The 21945-nt window shown below is 35.6% G+C and overlaps 1 protein-coding gene across 4 annotated transcripts in view; it reads left to right on the top strand.

The window, feature by feature from the left end:
- The window catches only part of LOC123785611 (MAM and LDL-receptor class A domain-containing protein 1), a 660266-nt gene that overhangs the window by 385664 nt on the left and 252657 nt on the right, over positions 1-21945 (top strand). For all 4 annotated transcript variants that reach the window (XM_087857640.1, XM_087857642.1, XM_087857641.1 and 1 more), the window contains one exon: positions 15272-15455. In XM_087857640.1, the coding sequence (XP_087713766.1) occupies positions 15272-15455 (184 nt within the window). The remainder of the gene's footprint in view (positions 1-15271; positions 15456-21945) is intronic.

Here is a 21945-nt window from a genome sequence, read left to right as displayed (position 1 = left end):
CAGACATTTGACTGTATTTCTTCACAGGACAAATGTGTAGACCTCTGTGGTCCAGGGCATCATGCAGTAGGATGATTGCAGGGCAGCGGTTTTGTCCTTAGAGTGTCCTTCGAGTGCCAGGCTACCAGCTCATTCCTGAGTCTCCCCTCCCCCAAGAATACTGGGGCACTAATCTAATCCTTGAGACAGAAGAGATCTATGTATCTCATAGTTACATATTTATATTTATTTGTTTTTCTCATTTTAATTTTTCTTCCTCTCTCTCTCCCAAAACATCTCACTGGAAAGAAAATAGGATGAGGGATGATGTTTAAATAATTGTGATTTATATTTTAGAAATGTATTTTTAATGTACTACTAATAATGTTAAATATTCATGCATGAAGATACTGGTAGAATGTCCGTGTGTCTTACACTCCAGGCGTTGTGTTAGCAACTTTAAATGCTCAATCTCTAATTCTCACAAAAGACAAGGTAAATATGACAGTTTTCATTTTTCACATAAAGGAAAAGAGGTTCACGGTGGTTAAAAACATGTCTAGTAAAGAACTGGGTTATTTCTGTTACACTCCATTGAGCTCAAAATAAATATACTTGAGTCATATTTGAAAGTAGTGGGAGATTGTAGTTTCTCTGTCACTGACTGTGTGGTTGAAAGGGTGGGAAACACTGAGAAAAAGCATTGCCCTCCCGTCCAAGTCTCATGGAAGACATCACTCATTGTTTTTCTGTTAAGCCCACAGGCAGTTTTGGAATGTTCAGTCTTTCATAAATGAGAAGAAACTTTGGCATCTCAAATTTATGGATAGAACTTTATCATTTTTATTCTTTTAATATATTCACCTAAGACTTTTCTAATTACCTTCCTCTTGTCAGTGTGTGTGTGTGTGTGTGTCTACTTGCAGCTTCTTTTCACTAATGAATGTGGCCATGAGGAATGTCGGTCCCTACCCAATTCCAAATTCAAAATCTAAAAAGCTCTGAAAATTAAGAACAATGTTTTTTACTCATTTGACGTAAGGACCTGACACACACTGACAAGAGGCTATTTTTAGTCTTTATTGATTCCACTGAGCAAAAATAGTCATATTTTACTTTGGAAGTATTCATATATCTTATTATGGAATCAATAGTACAAACTCACTGGATATACACCTAAAATAGGGTATGTGTACTGAACTAAAAAGTGTATTTGATCACAGAGAGTTGAAATAACAGACTGTGAATGAGTACTGCTGTCGTTGCCACTTTACTGTTAAGAAAGGAGATGCCAAAGTAAATGGGGCAACCTGCCCAAACTCATACACCAGTAAGTGATGTAACTAAAATTCCAAAGTTGCTCTGTACCTAGATCCTCAGGCATGCACTTCTTCTGATAAATGCTGTAGCCCCAAATATTCTGAACTCTGTCCTATAGATTATACCTTCATAGTTTCAACGGTTTTTGTATGATTTCTCTTTCTTAGTTTCAGGCTACCAAGAAGGCAATCTCGTTAGGTTACTCCATTACTTAACAGCTACCAGTGGCTTCCCATTGGCTATAGGACTGAGTCTTAAATTCTCGCAATGGCATTAAGGACACTTTTTATAACATGGCCTTGGTCTATATCTAATCTTGACTCTTAAGTCTTTAACTCACTTTTGATATTCTAATTGCATCAGACTATTCAGGGCCCAAAATATTCAAACATTTCTATATGCCAGTGCCTTTAATTCCAAGTAAAGAATACCACAATGCTTGGAATATTCTCATATACTTTATGCACTTGGTGGTTTCTTGCACAGTTTTCAAGGCCCCCTTCAAATGCTATACCCTTTAATGTACCTTGCTAATTTCACACAGGCCCTTCATCTCACTGCAACCCCACCAAAGCACTGTACTGTTTTCCATAATACAATGGAATTTGCTCACACTCAAGTATGATATATATGGTGTTTTTCTTCCCTTTTATTTGTGAGCCATTTAAATCATAACTTATTTTTCTTCTTGACACTCGGCTGAATTAATGGCATGTAAAAGAAACCTAATAATAATTGATTGAAATTAAAATATAGCATTCATGTGAATCATATCTATTCAGATTTCATTACTTGTCCTCACATGCATCGGGGAATATTAAAATGTAGTTAGCAATTTAAACATGCCTCCTTTGAGTTTATGCAAAAAAAGCCTTGAAGTTTTATTTCTATCATTATAACACTTTATCAGCAAATGGAAGGATGCCTGACTTAGAGTCAATGCTCAATATATGCGTTAAGTAAGTAGAAAAATGATAAATTCATTTAATCTTTAATTAATAAACCATTGTTTATCCTATTTAATTCCTATCCTGTGTGAATTAATGGCTAGTCTGATCTCTTTTGTTACTGACTTAATTCTTATACTAATATGGTCTTTCTTCTTTAGTTTATGTTTTAGGTTTGTAATCTTTTTTCAATGCATCGTTTTATTTCATTAATCTACCTTGAGAATAAAAGTTGGGTATTTTTGACTTGTCTGTTAAATACCGAACATTATTCTTATTTTGGGGAATCCAATGATTTATTCAAGCAAGAAAATTCCCCCATTCTTTACATATACATAATATATACTTTCCTGAGTAGTAACACCTTTATACATTGTATTTCATGTTTATTAGATAGTATTGATTTTTAGAGGAATTTGAATTGAGGATATTACTTTTAACACTCTACTGAAAGACTTTTATTCACATTTTATAGACAATGTATACTGGTGTCCCTTTGGGAAGAAAAACTTGTACAAGGATTTTAGCTTGAAGTTTGGTATTCATTTGTACACATTTGCTTTTTTACACACATATATTCGTTTTATTTTCTCTGTCATTATTCCCCACCCTTCAAGGAAGACAGCAAACTGAGTTATGTCCAATAATTTTGTCATAAAATGCAGCTCTTCTATTTGCATTGAATCATTATCAACTCTCATGAACAGCAGTGTGCCAAGGGACAGATACAATCATTCATGACTGACATTTTGCTCCAGACCTTGCTGTCTCCTCATATTATTCTTCCTGTCAGATGCTTCCTAAAGACTCCTCATTTTTATTTTTTCCCATTGTTCTTCTATGTTCAACCATATGAATGTTTTTCTCCTTCAGGAATCAAATGTAGTGTGAAAGACAGTAGAAACCAGCCATCAACCACTAAGTAGGAAATCACCTTGAATACCATAGATTGGGAATTTTAATTGGGTTAGTGAGCTTTTTCTATAAAGAGTATAATAAAGACCTTGCAAGAATCATTCTGAGTCTAACTTTTTCAGCTCCGTGTCTTATTCCTTAGTATGGATATTTCTTATTCCTTTTTGTATCACCGAAGATTTAGAACGATTGTAGTATGTCTCAGGAAAATTATCTCTGTGAATATAGTAACTCACTGTTCAGAGAACAAAGCTTTTGGTGAGTTTTTAAATGTTTATGACAACTAAGTTATACAATTTAAACCTATTAAAATTAGTTTTTACCTATATCAGGGAAAGTATCTGAAATCAAATAGAAGTTTTATAGGGAAACTTTGAGGCAATTTTCGGCTACACTAGTAATTCCATGCAACATGTTAATTCACTGAGTTGAGATTAAATATACATTCATTCATTCATTAAACAAATGCTTTTGTAGTACCTAAACTAACCCAAGCTCTGTTTTAGGCATGGAGACCCAGAGGTGAATAAGATGGAAAAAGCTCTCATCCTCATAGACCTTAAATTGTGGTGGGAAAGACAGACAATGAGCAAATATTGATGTCATTGAAATGTAAGATGATATTGAGAAATGAGAAGTAAAAGGTGCTATCGACAACAAAGTAAGGTGATACTACATGAGTGAGGAAGGAAACCACCCTGAAGGTTCTGTCCACTTCTCTAAGGTGATAATGGAAGAAAAAATCCTATTACTATATACCGCATTTATATAATTCCAGTAACTGCATTCCTGATACAGATTTTTCTTCCTCCCCCAAGCTCAAAATATTCTAGAGCCTTGTCAGCAGTTTAAAAATTGAAATACTTTAGATGCTTTATAATAAAAACATTTTCAGATGATAATTCTATATATTACATACTCATTTAGTATCAGTTACACAATGTGCTTTTGTTTCCTTTTCACAGAAATATGTCTACATAGAAACATGCAGTCCATTTCTGGTTGTCTATTAAGCACTTACTATATGCAAGGCACTGTGCTAGGTAATGTTTATCAGATCTTACCCAGCACTGCATTCTGTATATCTAATAGGAGAGGTGGATATTTGTCTGGTCATCACACTAGTGAAGACTTTTTACATAATTACGAGTGTGGTGAGTGCCATGAAGGGGGAGTGCCTAATGCTCTCAGAGTCTGTGGCAGGGAGGTATGATCAAGTTGAGATCAATGAGAGCTGCACAAGGAAGTGATGATTCCACTGAAACATGAGTGGGAATTAGCTATACGAAAGGAGGAAAGAAAAAAGACCATTTCATATGAATGTGCTGAGAAGGGAAGGAACACGGGCCATTGGAGGACAGCAAGAGAGTGAGTGCCGTTGAAACAGGAGGAGGGAAGAGAAGCCTGGTAGGAAAAGAGGTTGGGCAGGGGGTCTCTGAGCCACTTTAATGCTGAGACTGCAGGTGTCTTCTAATCGAGCAGTAGCAGCCTCCTGATGTCATAATGTGGACATTGATTTTATGAGATCACTTGATGGGGCCAAATTTTATTTAATAGCATGTCAGCCATACTGCTTGTGGAACATGGACCCTGCTTACTCATGATTTACTCTTCCACCAATAGATGGCTCCATGCAACAGTTAGACTTTGAGGTGGTGCACCAACACCGCATGCTTTCCTGGTTTAAGAATATCATAATGACATATACAGTGGATGATAAAATGGGCATGGGTCAGATATGTTGGGGCACTCTTGATGTCCAAACCCAACAAACAATGACGATTCATTCTAGGCCATTGTGCGAGAAATTCCTCAGCTCTACTAACTCTATCTGAAGACCTAGAGACAGCTGTCAGGTATTACTTTATTGACTTTCAACAATGAACATGGAAGAAAGTGACCTTGTGAACGTGGTGGAAAAAAATTAATGTTTGTGTGGAAAATGGAAAAACTCAAATAAAAGTTGTGCATGGGGATTTTGTGATCACCCTATAAACAAAGAGGACAAACACTGTATGAACTTCTCCAGACCATGTAAACATGTGGCTCCCCATCCCAAAGGGAGATCCTTGAAGAGCTTTTATCAGCTGTGGCAAAATACATATGAATGTAAATAGGGGTATTTATACAACATTTATGTGTTTTTATGAATGAAAAAGGAACTGAACTTCCTATCTTATACACTCTAAATTCCTTTATGATTGTGTGTTTGGAAATCCTGGAAAACAGAAGAATTGGTATGATAAAATGATAAATTAATTATACAACTTCAGCTTCATTCAGCTTTATATCACAAGCTGTTTACTTAAGTGACACATGTTGGTTGCCCATTTTTTTTTAAAGAAATCTGTCAAGAAATGCATGTTTTGGACTTAAAGGCAATATTCTAGCAAAAAATATAACAATCTTCTGTTTAAAATGGTTTTGCCAAATGTGTTTAAAAACCACATATCTCTACCCAATGAGTATATTGATCTCTCAGTATTATCCCCCCCCAAGCAGAAAAATTCCTGTAAACACAAGCCACTGACTAAAGATATTACTCCAAGAATAATAACGGTTTGCTAGGTATTTCTGTGGAAGAGATTTTCTGCATTTTTAAAATAGCCTACCCTTGATTTCATTCTATTTTTCAAAACCTCAAAATAGCAGTAACCTATATATAAACTACAACATTTTAGTATATTTGCAGTTTTAAAGAAATTTCTAGATTTATTTTTAAATACTTAATATTTTAGAGGATTTAAAGAATTATACATTATTTATCCACTTGATACAGATATTATTCTAAGTTCTAACCACTCCATTCCTTAAAATATATTTTAAAAATATTATAACTATGGTAAGTTTTAATACCAGTAAAATCATCCATGTGGCTTCAAGTATTCAGTGTTTTACTCTTGTCCAGAGGCAGAGGATGAAAGTAGGCTCTGATGCTAAGGATCAGGGCCAACCACGTATTAAATGATTTTTCTTTTATTGATTAGGTTCAAAATGATCCCTATATGGCTTTTCATCTTTTTATGTATCTTTTATGTGCTCAATCTTTTGTGAGCATAATGCTTATTTATACATGTTTAAATTTTTTTGATTGATGAAATTTGAAAAAAATAACAGCAAGAAAAAGCATGGACATACTAGACACAAAAAGAAGGTTTAATTAGAATATTTATTATGTTACAAAAACAGTTTTATGCCTTCTTTCCCAATCCATATACCTGTTATTTCCTTTGTTTTCTCCTTATTGAATGAGCCCAGAATTACAGTACAGTGTTGAGAGGAGTGGTAAGAGAGGACATTCTTGCCTTAGATATAGGATCTTACTGGAAAAACTGAGTTTCTCACCATTAAGTATGATATTTCCTGTAGATTTTTTGTAGGTGTTCTTTATCAAGTTGAAGTTCTCATATATTCTAGCTTACTGAGAGTTTTGATCGTAAATAGATGTTGGATATTTGTCAAATGCTTTTTCTTCATCTCTTGATATGATAATTTGATTTTTGATTTTTGTGTATTCATGTGATGGATTAATTTATTTTTCAAACGTTGAGCCAGTTTTGCATACCTGGGATAAATCCCACTTGGTCATAGCATAAAGTTCTTTTTATACTTCTTTAGATTCAATTTGCTTATATTTTGTTCTGGACTTTTGCGGCTATGTTCATAAGAGATATTGGTCTATAGTTTTCTTTTCTTGTAACGTCTTTGTCCGTTTTGGTATTAGAATAACACTGTCCTCATAGAATGAATTAGGAACTATTCCCTCTGCTTCTATCTTTTGAAGGAAAATGCAGAGAATTCATATAATTATTTCTTAAATGTTTGGTAGATTTCACAGGTGAATTTATATGGGTCTGAATCTTTCAGTTTTGGTAGGTTATTAGTTATTGATTCAATTTCTTTCATAGCTACAGGCATAGTCAGATCATCTATTTCTTCTTGTGTGAGTTTTGGCAGATTGTGCCTTTCAAGGAGGTAGTACATTTTACCTACGTTATCAAATTAGTGAGCAAAGAGTTGTTTATAGTATTCCTTTATTATCTTTTTAACTTCCATAGGCTCTATAGTGATGTCCCCTCTCTCATTTCTGTTATTAGTATTTGTGCACTCTCCTTTTTGTATTAGCATGGTTAAAGGATTATCAGCTTTTTTTCTTATCTTTAAAAAAATAGCTTTTGGTTTTGTTGATTTTCTGTTTTTAATTTCATTGAATTCTGCTATAGTTTTTTTTTTTTCCTTCTTTTTTTTTTTTTTTTTGGACTTAATTTGCTCTTCCTGTTCTAGTTTTCAAGTTAGAAATTTATAGTCCTAGCCACAACAATCAGACAAGAAAAATAAGTACAAGGCATCCATACTGGTAAAGAAGTTAGATAATTAGTTTTAGATCTTTCTTCTTTTGAATATATCCATTTAATACTACAAGTTTCCCTCTAAACACTCTTTTCAAAGCATCACACGCATTTTCATGTTTTGTTTTCATTTCACTTTAGTTAAAAATACTTTTAAATTTCTCTTGAGACTTCTTTGACTCATGTGTTACTTAGAAATGTGTTGTTTAATCTCCATGTATTTTAGGATTTTAACTATCTGTCTGCCACTGATTTCTAGTTTAATTCAATTGTTGTATGAGAGCAGATACCATATGATTCCTGTTACTTTTTCAACTTGGTAGGTTTGTTTTATGGCTCATAGCATGGTCTGTCTTGGCAATCGTCCCATGTAAGCCTGAGAGAAATCTGTATTCTGTGGTTCTTGGATGAAGTAGTCTATAGATGTCAAGTATGTCCAGCTGATTGATTTTGCTATTGAGTTCAGCTGTGTCTTTACTGACTTTCTGCCTGCTTGGTCTGTGCATTTCTAAGAGGGATGTTGAGGTCTCCAACTATGATAGCTGGTTCATCTATTTTACCTTGCAGTTCTATCAGTTTTTACCTCATGTAATTTGAGTGCTCTATTGTTAGGTACTTACACATTAAGAGTTGTTATGTCTTCTTTGAAAATCGATCCCTTTAACATTGGTAGTTTCTTTTCAAGAATACTTCTCCTTTTGCTCTTAAATATATCTCAACAGGAGGCTTTGGTGTGGTTTTTTTAAGTCTCTTTTTGAATTATGGTAAAATACATAGAACAGAAACTTAACAATTTTCAAGTGTACAGTTCAGTAGCACTTAGTACATTCACATTATTGTGCAACCATCACCATCATCCTTCCAAGCATTCATGTTGTATAACTGAAACTCTGTATCTATTAAAAAGAACCCCCCCCTTTCATCCTCTCCCAGCCCCTAGTAGCCACCATTTTACTTTCTGTGTCTATGTATCTGACTACTTTAGATGCTTCGTATAAGTGGGATCTTACAGTATTTATCCTCTTGTGACTGGCTTATTTCACTTAGCATAATGTCTTCAAAGTTTATCTCTGTCGTAGGAAATGTCAGATGCCCTTCCTTTATAGAGTGAATAATATATCATTGTATGTATTAGCACATAAATATATCCATTCGTCTGTTAACGAGCACTTGGGTTGCTTCCACATTTTGGCTATTGTGAGTAATGCTGCTATGCACATGGATGTACAAATATTTCTCTTCAAGTCCCTGATGCCAGTTCCTTGGGTATATACCTAGAAGAGGAATTGCTGGATAATACTGTAGTTACATTTTTAGTCTTTGTGGAGTTGCCTATTATCACCCACAGTGACTGCACCATTTTACATTATCAACAACAGTCCACAAGGATTTCAGTTTTTCAACATCCTTACCAACACTTGTTATTTCCTTCCTTCCTTCCTTCCTTCCCTCCTTCCCTCTCTTCCCTCTCCTTTCTTTGATTTTATCTTCCTTTCTTTTCTTTCTTTCTTTCTTTCTTTCTTTCTTTCTTTCTTTCTTTCTTTCTAGCTGTTCTAATAGCTGTGAGGTCATGTTGATGTTATTTTGGTTGCTTACTTTAATATCCATCTAAGCTAATGAGTCCTTTTCAGTGGTAAGTGATTTTTCCTTGTACTCACCAGACCCATATCAGCTCATATAGAGAGACAGCCCTTGTTTAGAAACTGTGGTGTGAATAATGGCCCATAAAAACTCCTTCTACCAGGTCTACTTAGTGCTCTCCTGGGACTTAGGGAGGATATATCCAGCTTCCACTGGCAGGCCACTCTTTTTCCTTGACATCCACCTGTTGTCTCTCCTCTCAGTTATATCTCTCCAGCAGGGAACCAGGAGAGTGATTAAGTTATGAACGTGTCTTCAAGATGATAATTTCATCAAAATTTTCAAAACAATTTCACAAAAGTTTATACTTCTAAAATGCTTATCGGTTGAATTTTTGTTTGTGTTAGTTTGTATTTCTCTTAAAAGTTGCTTGGGACAACCACTGCTCATTGTTCAAGGCAGTGTAATAATAACATAAAAAGACAAAAGAATAAACATTAGTGAGGATCAAATAAAACCCATGTAATAAGAAGAAGAGTAAGAAGATAGAAGATAATAAGAAGATAGTACCAGTCAGAAGAACACATGACTCTTGGTCTTGGAGTTGTGAGTTTGATTCCCACATTGGTGTAGAGACTACTTAAAAATAAAATCTAAAAAAAAAAAAAAAACCCAAAAAATTGTCTAATTATAAATCCTAATACTATTAATTGAAAATTTAGTTAAACTATTTAGAGTCTGGCACCTTAGCCAAGGACAGTAGAGGTTTTACCAGTTTTTAATTTATGTGTGCTCTTGTTTTGACTGTGTCCTGTCTTTCATTTTGTATTGTATCTATTTTAATTAATTTTTTTATCTTAATTTCTATCTCATTTCTCTTTTCCTCCACAGACAACCATTCTTTTTTTTTTAATCTTTTTTTTTTTTAAAGATTTTATTTATCTATTCAACAGAGATAGAGACAGCCAGCGAGAGAGGGAACACAAGCAGGGAGAGTGGGAGAGGAAGAAGCAGGCTCCTAGCGGAGGAGCCTGACGTGGGGCTCGATCCCATAACGCCGGGATCACGCCCTGAGCCGAAGGCAGACGCTTAACCGCTGTGCCACCCAGGCGCCCCTCACAGACAACCATTCTAATATATATGCTTGGTTGTTCGCATTTTATACTATACGTGCTATTCTTTTTAAGTGTGTTGTAACTTTCATTCTATTTATTACTTTTTTCCCTTCAATCTGTATCTTAAAGATTCATCCTTGTTTTAATATCTGCATCCAACTGATGATTCCCTGTTGCTGAAAAACACTTTGTGAGGTGCACCCATCGTATCTTGCCGTTTCACCCTCCTGTTCCCTGACTTCCGCAGAGTCTGAGCATCTCCTTACAGGTCGTTTGATCTTTAAAATTTCTTCTTATATAAGTTGGTTGTAAATCTCTCTTACATATTTTTTCTGTCTTGTCTTCTTCCTATTGGCTTTTTGGAGTTATTTTTATAATTTAGCTTTTAGTCTTTAACCTATTCATTTTTCTATTGTTATGGTGAGACTTATAATTGCTATTTTTCTCTCATTTTTTAAGTTTACATTTGATTTTTGTTTTTAGGCTGGTTTAAACTTAAAACACATACTCGTGCTCATTTATCCCCATTAATTTCTTCCCCTTAACTAGATAAGCCATTTATCATGCTCTCATGACAGTGATATTATCTCTGTCCTTTGCTTTCTCCTATGCTCGTTTCCACTGACCTAAGAACTGATAATGTTAATATTTTCTCTGTTTTTCTCTCTGGATTATTTGTGATAACTTTCTCTATTCTTTGGTCCCAACTTTTATATTTTAAGAGTTTATTTATTTGTTTCAGGAAGAGAGAGAGAAACACCAGCCGTGGGAGAAACAGGGAGGGAAAAGGAGGGGTAAAGAATCTCAGGCAGACTCCACACTGAGCACAAGCATGACACACGGTTCATTCTCATGACCCTGAGATCATGACCTGAGCCTAGAGTAAGAGTTGGATGCTTAACTGACTGAGACACCCAGGTGCCCCAACTTTTATATTTTAAGACACCCTTACTTTCTGTATCTTCTGTGGGATTCCCTTGGATTTCTTTTCTTATTTTAGCATATCCTCCAGTTTTTGTGATGGGGCCTTTTTTATATCAAATTTGAGGTCCTGTATATCTGATGATAATTTTTTTCATGCCTTCATATTTGACTGAAGGTGTGGCTGGATATAAAACTCAAGGTTCAAGATCATTTCCTTCAATACATGAAGTTATTAGTTTACTGTCTTCTTGTATCCAAGGTTGCTACGAAGAAGTCTGATTTTCATCTAACTGTTGCCCTTTTCTTTTTCTGGAAATTTTCAGCATTTTTTTCTTTCATATTCTTAAATTTTACCATAGCACATAGCACTTGCCTTTCTTTTCTATCTTGTTTGATACTTCATGCTGTCTTTCTGAAATACTCTCTTTAATATTTTTATGTTTTCATTTCTTATTTCTTCATCTTTGTAGAACTCCTTTCATCCATATATAGGCCTTTCTGTTTTTATCCTTTAAATAGCCTTTAGATTTTTAAAATTTCCTACTCCTCCTTTTCCTGCTGACCCCTTTGAAAGTTTTGCAATCAGATCTTTCTACTCATTAATTAATTCTTCAGTTGTAACCGTCCTGCTGTTTTTATACCTATTTTGTTCTTTCTGGGCGTATTATATTTTTCTTACCCAATATTTCTATTTAGTTGCTTTCAAGATTTCCCATTTTATATTGCTATGTCTTTGCTTATCTTTTTAGGTGTATGCATGAAGCCTTTTATTTTTATCTTTTATATATTTTTTACATTTTTATTTAAATTCCAGTTAATATACAGTGTAATATTAGTTTCAGGTGTACAATATAGTGATTCAACACTTCCCTACAATACCCAGTACTAAAACTCTGATTTCATCTGTTTTAAATTCTTCTTTAGATGTTATATGTTGTTCAGTTTATTGTCATCTTTTAATAGTTATATGGCCTCTGGGAGCCTAGTAACTTTGGCCTGTGAACTCATACATCTCTAGTAACGTAAGTTGCTCTCTCTGGTGATTCAGGGAAAGGTAGAAGCCCAGCCCTCTGCCTGTCTCCCATTCATCACTGTAACACACATTGCCATATATCTAGAAATAAATGTTATAATAAATATGGAACTTATTTATTAAAAATAAAATTTTAGTAAGTGGCATAAAGAGTCCTGAACAAGTCAAAAAATAAATGTTATCTCAGGGTAAAATAATTCAGTATTTAGAATTTCAGCTATTCATTAAATTATTCCAAGATTCATTTGGAAGACTGAATGTATGAGAAAACCAAAAGAATAAAAAAAAATTGAGGATGAATATGTGACCTATTAAAATGGAACATTAAGACTTAACTCAGGTGTAGCAACTTTACCTCCCTTTAGGTCTTTACTCTCTTGCATTTATAATATTCATGCCTTAATTATTTGCTTTACATACATTGAGAACCATATTAGATGTTATTTTAATTTTTCTTCAACCATCAAGAATAAATTCAAGGGGCGCCTGGGTGGCACGGCGGTTAAGCGTCTGCCTTCGGCTCAGGGCGTGATCCCGGCGTTACGGGATCTAGCCCCACATCAGGCTCCTCCGCTATGAGCCTGCTTCTTCCTCTCCCACTCCCCCTGCTTGTGTTCCCTCTCTCGCTGGCTGTCTCTATCTCTGTCGAATAAATAAATAAAATCTTTAAAAATAAAAAAAATTAAAAGAATAAATTCAAGAGCAGAAAGGTTTATTGTAATTACTCATATTTTAGCTGTTTTTTTATCCCTTCTTGATATTCTAAGATTCATTCTTTTATGATCTCCTTTATGCTTAAAGAAACTCCATTAGCCATTCATTTAAGGTATGTCTACTGGTGACAAGTTCTCTTAGTTTTCCTTCATTTGTAAAGTCTTGGAAGGAGGGGTCTTGGGGCCCCTGGGATCTGATTTGAGTTGAAATCTAGGCTCTGCTCAGGCTTTGGTGTTGGGGATGGGGGCAGAGTTTCAGTATTTCTTGCTGCTTTTCATGACCCAAAAGGGAAACACTAACATAAAATATGAGGGCAAATACATTGCCAAAACAAATATGCATATGAATGAATGAATGGACAGAGAAGTCAATAAGTAAATAAATCTCCATTTTACATATGGATGCATTATTTTGATAGTTATGGGGATAAGATTTGATATGTTATGTTTAAAGAGGAATGATAGTAAATATATTAGAATGATATTCTACAGTCACCCGCCATCTGGTTGATCCATGGTTGGTTTTCAAAAGAATTCACCCTCGCTTCCTTTTCTTACTACATAAAATGATAATGGGTATATCATTCAAATCTCTTTTTCACTAGAAGGTCAGTTGTAAGATTGAAGAAATGGTTTTTATGTTATTGATTAAAGTGGTCACACAACCTTCTGTGACGGTATTTGTTGAAAACCCTTTGGGGGCTTCTCATAGTTAATGAATGGCTCTAGAGACTTCAAAAGTAGATTAATGGAAAATATTAGCAAAGTGAGTCGAGTTTGGAAAGTAAGACAGACTTTATCAATATCCATGCCTGTTATGTTGCCATGTGTCAGGCCCCCTCTACTTTAATCTTTAATTTAACTAATCATTCCTTTGATTCCACATCACTACGACATCACTGACAGTCAAGGATTAACCTTGAAAAAGGCTTCTCTTCTTTAGTCATCAGAAAGATATGAAATTCCATTAATTAGGTGTGAATTCCCCATCCCCTTCAAGGCAAAAGTTACATGAGTCTCTAGGTGTAAAGATTTATCATATTTTTTTTGGGGGGGAGAAGGCTGTTCAAAAATCTATGTAGACCCCAATAGTTGTTTTGCAAAGTTAATTTTGGATTAACTGATATATGGCTCCACTTTCTGTGTAATTCAGCCGAGGAAGAACTGCTTGATTGTGTCTCCCTCAGCAGAACAAGGTGTCAGCTATATTTATCCACATTAGTGCCTTAAAAGCGTGAACCTATGGAGATGTAATTCCTTTGGATCCTTTTTTCAAACATTTCTTTTTCTTCAGCTTATATTAAAAAAAATACCTGTAAATTATTTATTTCACAGCTGCATGCTATAAATCTGTTGGAACAGCTTGCTTGATTTTCTGGCTGCCATTCTCCTCAGTACTCCCCTCAATTCCACAGTTTTGATTACAAGCTTCAGACACAAGGATTTTGTTGTTATTGTTTGATAATTTGTTATGAAAACAAAATAGTGGACTCTGAGATATTAGTTATTTGGAGCTAATGATAAACATAAACATATGTGTACATATGTATAATAATATACATAACAAGTATATATATTTGTTTATAATGCTATATAGAGCAAATATATAGTTTATTTCTCTTTCTTTGCAATGTGTCCATCATCATGATTTATTAAAACATCTGATTCTCAGGAGGAGCTAGGTCCAGAAGAGCAAAGAACAATGAAAACCATCCTTACACATTCAGAGGAGATACTTACATAAGTTTTTTAGAAAATTAATTTTTCCTTTGTAACTAAAGAGTGTGGTATAGAAAAGGTTGTAGTTAGTGCTCATATATCAGTCATATTATGATAGAATTTTTCAGATAGCCAAAATAATATGTTAATAGGATTTTTGAAATCCTGCTGATCTTAGAAATCATCACTTTGCCACCATGGCTCACTTCACAATGCCTTTGTCATGTCCGTCGGGGCTAGTGATTTCTCCCACATATTCCTCCTTCCATCTCTTTTCTTCTCTTTCCCTATGTAAATTATTTCCACGCTTTGAAGGAAGGTACAATCTAAATAATTACAGAATATGAATAGAAGGTTGGGGGAGCATCCTGAGCCATAACCCAGGTTTTCTGTAAAATGTTATCAAGGATTTTGTGTGCATGCAAAGGGGAGGTGGAATGACCTGAGTAGGCCACTCCTAAATAGTGGTGTCTCTGAAAACACCAAAACAGATTTATCAGTACTTCTAGGAAACACTGTAGTAGATTAATATGCCTCTGTTTTGATGAGGTCAAGTACATCGTGGATATTATAAGAGTTCCAGTGTTTGTTTTTAATTGGTTTTCACTAATCAAATGCTTCTGTTCTGAATGATTGGCTTTTTTTTTCTTCTTTTGTGTTTATTTCTCTAATGCAGACAGAGAAAGGACTATCAAGAGTATGGCAAGAAAGTGAGCAGAACTCTGGTGATCATTGGCAAAGGGCTGTCATCCTGCTAGGAAAGCTAAGGAATTTTGAAGTCATATTCCAGGGTATCAGAACAAGGGATCTAGGAGGAGGAGCTGCAATTGATGACATTGAATTTAAAAACTGCATGACTGGTAAGTTTCTGGAAATCACTTTTATTTGGAACAACTTTTATCATCTAGCCTTTTTACCTTTATTTCTCATTTACAAAATGTTCTGCCGATATATATTTGGTACATCCATACAAATCAGTTGAAAGAGATCATTTCATAATCATTGAACTCACATGTTAAGAGAGGATAGTGTCTCCCTCCCACAAGTACATAAGCATTTAATTCCTTTCTTCCTTTAGACCATCCCCTCTGCCACATGCAGAAGTGTTTTCCTTTGCATTTACTTTTCAACACGATTTAAGTGTATGCCTAATATTTACATACGTTTAACTAAACTAATTTAAAATGAACTAGTAAGAAAAATGTTAGAAAGCTGTCACTTAGTGCACACATGAGAAAAATTCAACCAGGTGTCATTTGAGCAGAACTTGAATTGAGAGCAAGGCTTTGGGTATTTAAAGTGCTTCTCCAGCAAGTGAACAGCAACTTGAAAAACTTCGCTATCATTTATCTCACTTCCAAATGTGTGAAGCACAACTATACTTAGATTTGCTTTACAAAACTACCCAGAAAATGTCAAAAATAATTATAAATATACTTGCACAATTTCACAACTGGCAAAGTTCTTTCTGAGGCACTATTCCATCTGATTTCCAGAATAGTGCCATGTGATAGACTCTGCCAGTGAATTCTACACCGATTCTCTTGGAGGCAGGCCCCGGGGACTGTGAGCTGAACTTGAGTGCTGTTTAATTTCACTCTTGCTCTCACATTAAGGTATCATTTCACTGAGGCAGTTCAAAAATGTGATTCGGTATTTGGTGATGTTACAGCATCTGCTCTTTTTATGAGCGAGGCTGCTTCAAAGATCCCAGATGCTGCAGGGAGCACAGAGCTCCGCATGTCAAGAAAGGGACAGGCTTTGGGCTTAGAGATGCTTGGGAGAGGGTGCTGGACAACAGAATATGAGGTTCTGGACATATAATCACGAAAATGTATCTTAGAAGATAGGCACTTATTCTAGAAGAATGTGCTTCTTCAATTCTTCGCGAGTCACCTTCTTAGTAATATGTTAAATTTCTATTGTAGTTAGTTCTTCAATCTATAAATTATTCCGGCAACTTAAAAAAAATCCTCAAAAGTTTTTTTTCTAAGATTTTAGAAAGAAAGAAGCTTTTATTAAGCAAGAGGAATTCCTTTCTTCTTAAGAGAGGCAGAATGATTATTAGATGGGTTGATTCAGGACAGAAGAAATCTGAGCGTTATTATTCCAACTTTGCCAGTTTCGTGGAGAAGTTTGCCCTGTTTTTTGCCTATTCTTGTAAAGTCCTATGAGAATTTACATGATTATAATTAATTTTGTTCAGCTCAATCTAATGCTCAGCTTACTGAGAAATACTTTAATATCTTATGTTTAGTGATAAAGTACTTTTTAGGTCTATGGTTCTTCCTATGTCATCCAAATGAAGAAATAATTGTGACCAATTGTACTTGAATATGGTCATTTGTGTATCAAATATGTTTTAGGACAAAGTAGCCATTGCCTTATTAAAAAGCAGTTAAGGGGCGCCTGGGTGGCACAGCGGTTAGGCACCTGCCTTCGGCTCAGGGCGTGATCCTGGCGTTCCGGGATCGAGCCCCACATCAGGCTCCTCCGCTATGAACCTGCTTCTTCCTCTCCCACTCCTCCTGCTTGTGTTCCCTCTCTCGCTGGCTGTCTCTATCTCTGTCAAATAAATAAATAAAATCTTTAAAAAAAAAAAAAAATAAATAAATAAATAAATAAAAAGCAGTTAAAACTCAATCTGCTACAAATAATGACAGTTTTCAAATTATGTTTTAGTTAAGATAGAACAAAAACAAATATTATGAGAGAGTGTGAAAAAATATCTATGGAACTAAAAGACAATGATTATTTTGTCTCCTTAGTTTTAAACTATATGCCAGTCAAATATTAGTGTTACTCAGAATTTGTTACCCTGTTACCCTAAGCTGCTTGGCACTATCACCAATTTAGAAGAGAATGGCATTTAATTAAACACCTAAAAATCATAGAGGCACTAGAGAACATTTGTTAAGAACAAAGAGTCTGGGTCTGCCTTTGGCTCAGGGCGTGATCCCGGCGTTATGGGATCGAGCCCCACATCAGGTTCCTCCGCTGGGAGCCAGCTTCTTCCTCTCCCACTCCCCCTGCTTGTGTTCCCTCTCTCGCTGTCTGTCTCTTTCTGTCAAATAAATAAAATCTTTTTAAAAATTTAAAAAAAGAACAAGGAGTCTTGGGGTGCCTGGGTGGCTCAGTCAATTAAGCATCTGACTCAGGTCATGATCTCAGGATGGTGAGATGGAGCCCCTGCCGCCCTCAGAGTCTGCTTCTCTCCCTCTATCTCTCTGCCCCTCCCCCCACTTGAGCTCGAGCTCGCTCTGTGTCTCTCTAAAATAAAATAAATCATAAAAAAAAAAAAAAAAAAGAACAAGGAGTCTTGTGGGACACCTGGGTGGCTCAGTTGGTTAAGCATCCAATTCTTGATTTCAGCTCAGGTCATGATCTCAGGGTTGTAAGATTGAGCTCCTTGCTTAGCAGGAGTCTGCTTGAGATTCTCTCTCTTCCCTCTCTTTCTGCCCCTCCCCCCTCACTCACCCAATCTCTCTCTCAAGAAAGAAAAAGAAAAAAAAGAGAACAAGGAGTCTTGAGTCTAACTACCTGCGTGTGGAATCCGCTTTTCCACTTACTAGTTTGGGTGACCTTATTTTATTTTGCCTCAGTTTCCTTATCAATAAAATGGGGACAATAATGATAGTACTTCCTCCATAACTTTTTGTGAATATTAAATATGTTAATATATGTGAAGTGCTTCGAATAGTCTTGACACATAGTAACATTTATATATCACTTTTTATTGTTATGATTGTCACCATTCCTACTGATCATGACCATCTTCTCAGTTGGTGTTTTATTGCCCTGCCCCATGTAACCAACTTCAAATCATATGCAAACACATTGCCCTAAAATCTATCTTGGAATTGTTGCTGTTTGCCATTTAAGGTGAAGAACTTAAAACATTACTTCATATTTATTTTTCTGTCACATAATATCCATAACAAAAGGCCATGTATTATACGATACCATTTGTATGAAATAATTATAACAGGCCGATGTGTAGAGACAGAAGTAGATTAGGGATCCTTAGTGCTGCAGAGAAAAGGGGTGGGGAGTGACCGCCAAGGAACATGACATTTCTGTGTAGGATGATGAAAATATTCTACATTTTTATGGCAGTTGTCACACAACTTCGTAAATACACAAAAGCCATTAAATTGTAAACATAATATAGGTGACCTTAATGATATGTAAATCCTAAGTTCTAAATCAGTGAAGTTGTTTAAAATCTATATAAAAGCAGGAGAATTATGGAAATATGGTTGTGGTCATGGTGGTTGTGGGAGAGTAGTGTTTGGATTTTCCCAAGTTCTCCCAACAAAACAGAGCACCTAGTTAGCAAAGTCAGTAAGTCACAGAAAACATAGACAACAAAATCAAATGAAAATGCATCCCTACAAAAGCTAGTATATAAGGAAATAGGGATAAACCACCAACCACCACAAGACCTGTGTGTTATTTACGTCTGTAAAGGAGAGACAGGAGAACGTGAAAGAGCCAACAGATATTCACTGAGAAATGAGTCAGGTGGTTTGAGAAGGACAGCTGAAACTGGAGGGGTTTCACTCACTTATGGAATGAGCGGGTCCGGGGCTCTGTGGGAAGTTCTGTGCGGTTTGAGGCGTTGACACCACGAGCTCTCCAACTGGACGCATCAGGATTCCCTTTCATTTCAGCAGTTCACATTCAAAAACCCAGCATTAACAGACGCAGCACTGGGCCCGGAATCAAAATTAAGTAGACTAGGGACAAGATGAAGGAAAGAGAAGACCCACATCAAAGTGGGGGGTGGGGACAGAGCCAGAGAATCTCAAAAAGCAAGGCACCATATGTTTTTATAGATTTAGATAGATTCTATAGACTTAGAACGTTTTTCAGGGGTTTGACACTAATCCTCTAGCTTTGGCTGTGTCGTTATGGAACTTCAGTTTTCACATTTGCGGAATGACAGGATCATGATGGACTCTCGCAGATCTTCCCAGGACTATCTGACAACTCTGGAATCTATGCATATTTCTAAAAGTTTGGAATAATTGAGAACAAAGTTTAAAATTGATGAAAAGTGAATGTGGAAGAAGGGGGATGATATATGTGATTTCTATGTATTTATATTTATATTTGGTGTTACCTACTTTACCTGCAAATAAGAAAGTCATTTGAGCTTCATAGGTACTTTTTATTTTCTATTCGAAAACTTACAACTCAACTTATTAGATAATATTTAGTACAGGACCAACATAAAGCTCTATGTATTATTTTTTTTTAATTTCTTTGCATTCTGAATACATCACAGTACTATCTTCAATTTACTATCAAATCTATTGTATTTCTCTAAAAAGAAAGATAAGGCAAAGGCATAGGCATAGTCTTCGGTCTGTCCGGGGACACGTTAAGAAGGATATCTCCTTTTTGGTTAAGTTAACAGGGAAGCAAGTAGCTTATTCATGGAAAAATAAGTGACAGATTAGGAACTTGATATCTCCTCTTTTTGAATTCATGTTGCTTTAAAATGTTTTTTTTTTTAAATAAAAATCTTATAAAGTGCAACTACCATTCCACAGAAGAGAGAAGTAGGACCTGAATTTATATAGACAGGAAAGAAATAGTCCATCATTGTAATGATCAAAGTGTCAATTCTAAATTTAAATGGTTACTCCTTTTTCAAAGAGAGTATTATTTATTAAGTACAATCATTCAGCTGATACTTATTGAGTTTACTATGAATACTAAGTAGCATTTATGTCAGTTGTTGGGAGCCCAGTTCCACAAAACCATTAGGTGCAAATCCTAGGTTACCCTCTTACTATCTGCTCTGTGGTTTTAGGCAAGTCACATGATCTGCCGTTGTCTCATTTTTCTCAGCTATGAAATAATAATACTGCTTCCATCTCGGAGAGCTCTTAGGACTAAATTGTTTCCTTTATGCAAAGTGCTTTGGAGAATGTGTGAGATACAGTAAACGCTGAATATTTGTTAGCTTAAAGTATGAAGGAACAAGTGGAAAAGACTTGATGTTTTAGGCACAGCACTTTTTATATCATCGTTTAAGATCTGGTTCTGTTCTGTTCACCTGTCCAGCAAACATGTATTGATTGCCTGGGCTGCAGAAAACTCTGTTCAGTGTACTGTGCACATCTCCGAACAGGGCTGAAATGCACGCGTTACACAGTGTTTGGCTTTATTGATTCTCCGTTTCCCCTTTCAGTGCCCCTTCCTTCACTCCCGGCACATCCTCCCCTTTCCCACATGCCCCCTGTGCCTTATATTTCCTGGACTGCTCTGTGAACTGTTTCCAAGAATCTCGTAAGCCTGGTTCCTTAGCCTGGTACCTTAGGGTGGGAGCCATTAACAGTGTAAGATGTTGCCTTTTCCACTAAAACATCTAGAAGATTCAATTGAATGATGACCAGATTTTAGTTCAGGGGAAAGGAAGGAATAATTTAGGGGATAGAAAAATGCTTCCAGAAGTCAATAAAATCTGCTAAGGAGACAGTAAGCACAGTAGCTACTCTGTCTTTCTCTAAATTCATACATAACAAAACATATGATGCTTCCCAAAAAATCCTAAATGTGAAAGGAAGGAAATAGTTTGGGGATAAAGTAAGGGAAGCCAGCATCATTATAATGTAGATATCTGGTGCATTGTCTACACACATAAACTGAAAAGGCTTACTCTGGTATTATAACCACTTTCACACCTTTCTCGTTTTTCCCCTCAAAAACTGTATGTATGACTCCTAAGTGTCCTTTAAACAGTAATTGATCTGGAGTGAAAAATAGTGGCTTGATGATAATGATTTCAGTGCAGCGTTACTCTGGATTCAAATTGAACTTGGGAGATCACAAAACAGTGATTGCTCTATATAAAGTTCACGAATACATAAATCTATAAACAGAAGTCTGTAGAGTTTGCCTTCAAAACTTAACCTTCTTCACTTAGTTTAGATGAAAAGCCGTGTTTCTGCTCAACACGAGTGCTGTAAGTGTTGCCTGTAGATCTCACATAATTTTCGTTTAAACCATATGTTGTCAGAAAAGAGAAGAAAAAAGAAAAAGGGACGATGGCAGTAATAATAATAATAATAACAATAACAATAATAATAATAATTGAACATCTCACCCTAATGAAATAATTAAAAGCCAGTTATTTTTAGTAACTAATGGCTAGATGATTTGTAGCTTTGTACAGTGTAAGGATGGATAAAGAATGAATGGGGATATGGATGGATGGATGGAAGGACGGACGGACGGACGGCCAGGTAGATTAATAGAAACCGTTTACTCAAATCTTGGTATATGTGTGAAAATTCAGATCAGAGCAAGTTTCTGCCTTCATTGAGTTACATTCTGGTG

The sequence above is a fragment of the Ursus americanus genome, chromosome 31 (genome assembly GCF_024610735.1).
Source record: "Ursus americanus isolate L20-20 chromosome 31, mUrsAme1.1.p, whole genome shotgun sequence".
Taxonomy (NCBI): Eukaryota; Metazoa; Chordata; class Mammalia; order Carnivora; family Ursidae; genus Ursus; species Ursus americanus.
This window is presented reverse-complemented; position numbering and strand designations above follow the sequence as displayed.